Consider the following 5,047-nt stretch of genomic DNA (forward strand, 5'->3'; position numbering starts at 1 on the left):
GACCCCAGGTACCCAGTGTGGCTGGGGGGGGGGTGTCCTCTCTTGTGCAGCTCCTTGAGCTCCCCGCCCCCCAAGACCAATTTCACTAGATCCCAATGTAACCAATACCCTGGGCTAAAGCTCAGGACACCTGGCGGGTAGGGAGCAGAGGACCCTAGTCTGTCGTCTTGCTGATCTTAGAGCTTTTATTTCGCACCCAAACACCCCCCTACAGGTTTTCGCCACATGGGTCCCAAGGACAGATGCGAAGGTCCTAAGCCCCTCACTGGGAGTCTCGCTGTTCCCAGCTCTGCGCTCCCAACAAAGGAGTCCGACCATGTGCTTTCCTGCACGCGGACCTGGAGAGGGGAGGCTCCGGGCTCAAGGTTCCCGGTTCAGACCAGGGATGGGTGGGGACGCGATGCTAGGCCACGGGTGCTTGTGTTACCTCCCCCAGCAGCCCGGCCGCCCCCGGCTGCGATTCGCCCACTCCCATCCGCACACGCTGCAGCGCCTTCCAACTGACGCTAGGGGGAGCCGTGGCAACTGGCTTGGATTGACTCAAAACTGCATCCAACAGCTATTTCCTTACACTTGCAGGGGGAAATGGGGAGGGGGGAAGATGCACCCCCTCCTTAGCTCCAGTCTCTCCTCGTGGGAGGCCGAGAGCACAGTCTTTGGGTGTGTGGTGAGGTGAAGGTGTCTTCCCGGTAACTCACACCTCCAGAGCATCCCTCTTACCCAACCCGGATCGCGGACTTTCGCGACCTCTTCCCCCGCCCCCCTCCCCGCATTTTGGAGTGTCCCCAAGAACTTCGCCACGCGCAACAGAGAGATCCAGAGCCGAGCAGCCCCCTGAGAGTAAATAGCATCCGCCTCTCGTCTGTGCTTGGGGCGCTGGGCGACAGCGCCTCCTCTCGCCCACCGAGGCTTAGGGGTGGGGCGGCTTGAGTCGCCTGGCCAGTGGCTGGCAGCTTTTGCGCAGAGAAGGGGAGCACGGGGGCGAGCCAGTGAGAGCAAGAAATCTTTAGGGAGGCAGCCAGAAACGAGAGACATTGCGAGAGACGCTACCCCAAAACAGCAAAGGCTGCGGTTTTATCTTCCCCTACCGCCCTCCACGCCTCCCCGGTTGGTTCTTCTTTCCTATCCCCTTAGCAAAGCTGGAACCACCCTGTGCCCTGGGGCCGGAGCCGCGGCTCCAGATGTGAATTTGGTTCCAGTGGGAAGAACCCGAGCTTCCATCGGTGCCTTGGCACATTCTCCCACTCTGAGGTCATTCCGTAGGTGGTCAGAGGGGAGCGCGCGCCTGGAGCCTTCCTGCTCCATCCACAGAAGAGGGAGGAGAGGCGGGCGGGAGGGAGCAGAAAAAGAGAGGGGAGGGGCACGAGTAGGGAGGGAGACGCCGCCAGCACACCACCAAGTGGCACTGAGCAGTGATAACAAACTCAACTTTAAAAAAAGAAAGAGAGAAAGAAAGAGAGAAAGAAAGAAAGAAAGAAAGAAAGAAAGAAAGAAAGAAAGAAAGAAAGAAGAGAGAGGAAAGAGGAAAGGGAAAAACTTCCCCAAGTTGCTTGCTTGAGACGTGCGGACGTGCGGTCCGAGGAGCGGGGCAGGGAGTGTGGGTGGCCCAGAAGTCTCCCTGCTGCAGGGACTAGGGGCCAACTAGGCCCTTGCAACCCTGGTGGCGTAGGGAAATAAGTTGGAGGCTGGCTCAGCTTCCTGCTGGAGACCCAGGGGCAGCGGGTTCCCAAGGGGGCAAGACCAGCTGGTGAGGAGGGCGCAGGGAGTAGAAGACCTGTAGCACCCGCTTCCATCCCCAGAACGCGCGCGCACGGACACACACACACACACACACACACACACACACACACACGTCTCCCCGACTCCCAACCCTGGCCCTGCGGATGTGGGCAGATCCGGCCCACCACAGCCCTGGAAAGCTGGAGTTTGCTTGCGTTTGTGTATGTGTGTGTTTTCTCACCTCTAGGCCCATGTGAAAGCAAAGAACCACCATACACTCTACAATCGACTTTTTATTAAGATTATAAATTTAAACAAATAACCTGAACAGTTTTACCCGGTGAGATACAATTCAGTATGCACAAAAACAGAAGGAAGAAGGGCCGGGAAGGCAAGGCTGGCAACTTGTTTTGGAGTCCCTGGGGTGTTGATGGCATAGACCCAGAGGGGCACTAGGCGAACCTCACCTTCTCACAACAAAAGGCTTTTAAGTTAAACAAAATCTATCGAGCTGAGGACGCAGACAGGGTTCTCACAGGCTGGAACAATGCTGGTTTCATGAGATGGGACCGAAGGCTAAAGCACGACAAGGTAACTTAGAAGCGCGCACAAACACTACAGCTGACCAGGAGCTAAGCGAAAAGTCTCCAGCGCAGTCGGCGGTCCGGGCCCCTCCCTCCCCCGGGGATCCAGGTGAAGGAATTGACTTCCTTTTTTGTTTAGTGAGGACCGCAGTGCTGGGCATGATGGGAAATGTAGTTCGCCCTGCTCGCCCTCCACCCCTTTCCCAACTGTGCTGAGTGTCAGGGTGTCCCCCCACCCCCGCCCGAGTCCGCGAGGCGGGTGGAGGAGGGGGAGGAGGACGGAGCCAGAGGGGCGGGGAGAGGAGGGGTTCTAGACGCCCAACCCGGCAAGAAAAGAAAAAAAAGTTGAAATGTTTTCATTTCTGCCTTCTCATTTTGAGAACTTTGGAGGCCGCCCCCAGAGAGGAAATGTGACCGAAACGTCCCTTTTGGAGATAGAGTTTGCCTTTGTTTTTTTGCTCAGGGTTTCACAAGACCCGTTCCTCACCCCAGAGAGGCACTCAGGAGAGCGGAACGTCGGGCTTCCCGGCTCTGACAACTGATTAGAATCGGCGTCCTGGGCCCCGCGCCCTCCTACGTTGCGCCCCCGGAGCGCCCGGGCACCCAGCCTCGCCCCCGGAGGCCAGGCACCTCCTCCGGGCAGCAGCCCTGCCTCACGTGGCAGGCTCCTCGCTAAACACCACTGCAATCAGTACAATAAAAAGGGGGGAAAAGAGTAAGAGAAACACAAAGCATACTTAAATAGGAGCTTTTTCTCTGCAAAAATAAAGTCCAAGATTTTTAGATTTTTTTTTTATTTTACAATTTATAAAACATCAGCCTCTGCTCGCCCCCAGCTCAGCCCCGAGTGGCCGGGACCCGCTCGCTCCCTATCGCCCCTTGGCCGAGTCTTTGTCTGGCCCTAGCCCTGCGGGGCCCAGGGTCCCCATGCCCTCGGGGGTCCCTAGAAGGCGACAATGGCTCGAGTCCAGGCGCCGAGGCTGGCGAGCGCCTGCTTGGCGCACAGCTGCCCGTTGAGCGGCGGCGGCTGCTCCGAGGAGTCCGGCTGTCGGCTCACCAGTCCCGAGAAGCCGGAGCCAAAGATGGAGATCAAGTTTGAGATGTTGGACGCGTCCGGGGACGAGTCCGGGCAGAAGTCCTCGAAGCGGGCGCGCTTACAGGGGGCGAACGGGGTGCCCCCGGGGGGCTCGGCTCCCAGGTCGCCCGCGTCCTCCTCGTCGTCGTCCTCTTCCTCCTGGCCAGGGTAATACTTGCGCTTGCAACCAGCGGCGGACGCCAGACCCGGTCCCGGAGCGCCCTGGCCACAGCAGGGGCAGTGGGCGGAGGCGCAGCAGTCCTGGTGCAAGTAGCCGTTTTCTACGGTGGTCACCACGTGAGTGTCCAGGTCCAGCACGGTGGTCTGGCTGCTGCAGTGCACGCCGAAGTCCAAGGGGGCCGGGTACGCGCCCCGGTAGAAGCCAGGGGATGAGGAAGGGGCTGGAGAGGCGGGCGGAGAGGAGGCAGCGACGGTCGGAGGGGCAGCCCCCGGAGGCGCCGAGGGCGCAGAGCAAGCGGCCGGGACGCGAGGGTCCCGCGGGCAGAGCGCGGCGGGCGCGGGCGGCGGCAGCGGCGCAGGACCCGGCTGCAGCGGCTCCAAGTGCTGCCCGCGGTGGGGCGCGCCGTGAGGCGGATGGAGCGCAGCGCACCCGGGCAGCTCCGAGAGCGCCCCCGCGCAGCCCGCGGGCGCCCCGGCCACCGCTACCGGTGCCGCCGCCGTGCAGCCCCTGGGCGCCGGGTGCTGGTGTTGGTGCAGCTGCTGCTGGAGGTGCAGCTGGTGAAGCTGGTGGAGCTGGTGCAGCTGGTGCCGGGCGACCGGCTCGCGCGCCTCCGCGTCTCCGCCGCCGCCAAGTTGGAGCGGGCCGAAGTCGGCCGCGCTGGCCGGCATTCCGGGCGCCGCGTAAGCGAGGTGCTGGTGGTGGGGCGGCTTGCTGTTGCTGCTGCTGGCGCCGGTAGAGCTCGGCGTAGCGCTCGCTCAGGTAGAGCTGGCGCGCGTTGCGGAGCACGTAGGACACCAGGAGGTTCTTGTGCAGCTTGATGCCGCCGCGCTGGGTCCGGGAGCTGTGGATCTTGCGCAGGGAGATGCTGATCAGGCTCTGGGCGTCCAGGGCGCACTCCATGCTCCCGCGGAGACGCGGGCGGCGGAGCAGCCGCCTCTGGTGCTGCGAATGCTGCTGCCTGCGTGTGTCTCCAGTTGGTCGCCCGGGCGCGCCGGGCACAGGGAACCGAGCCCGGGTCGGCGGGTCGGCGACACTCCGAGAGAAGTGGCCACCATGCGTTGCGCGCCACCCGCAGGCTCACGCTCCCCAGACGGCGCCAAAGCAATGAGCCTCAGCCGGCCCCGGCCCCAAGTATTTAGCTGGGCAGCAGCGCCCCGCCCCACTATAGATTAGCCAATAGAAGCGTGCAGAGCCTTCCGATTGACAGCCTCTGCCCGCCCCGGGGCCACTTGGCTGGCCAATCAGACCAAGGCGGTTCCTTTGTGCTATTCAAATAACGAACGGACCCCGGGCCTCCAACGCCGCCGCTGCCTCGAATGTTCTCCGGGGGCCGCAGCATCTCGTGGGACTCGGAGCCTCCGAGGTAGTCGCTCAGAGCTTTGGGTCGCCTCTTGGGAGCCACGTCGAACCTCGTAGCTATCCTGGACCCGGCTCCTGCGAACTGGGGGTCGGCTCACCTGAGCGCAGCGGAGATGGCTCCGCCCCCTT

The 5,047-nt window shown here is 62.2% G+C and overlaps 1 protein-coding gene across 1 annotated transcript; it reads right to left on the reverse strand.

The window, feature by feature from the left end:
* Nucleotides 1–1,994: 1,994 nt before the first annotated feature.
* On the reverse strand, nucleotides 1,995–4,809 carry Ier5l (immediate early response 5 like). Its single transcript, XM_034493797.2, is given in 2 exon segments — nucleotides 1,995–4,267; nucleotides 4,269–4,809. Coding segments are annotated over 2 exon segments (1,212 nt in total). The 5' UTR covers nucleotides 4,460–4,809; the 3' UTR covers nucleotides 1,995–3,246.
* Between the last annotated feature and the right edge of the window lie 238 nt (nucleotides 4,810–5,047).

This window comes from Arvicanthis niloticus, chromosome 2 (genome assembly GCF_011762505.2).
Source record: "Arvicanthis niloticus isolate mArvNil1 chromosome 2, mArvNil1.pat.X, whole genome shotgun sequence".
In the NCBI taxonomy this organism is placed as follows: Eukaryota; Metazoa; Chordata; class Mammalia; order Rodentia; family Muridae; genus Arvicanthis; species Arvicanthis niloticus.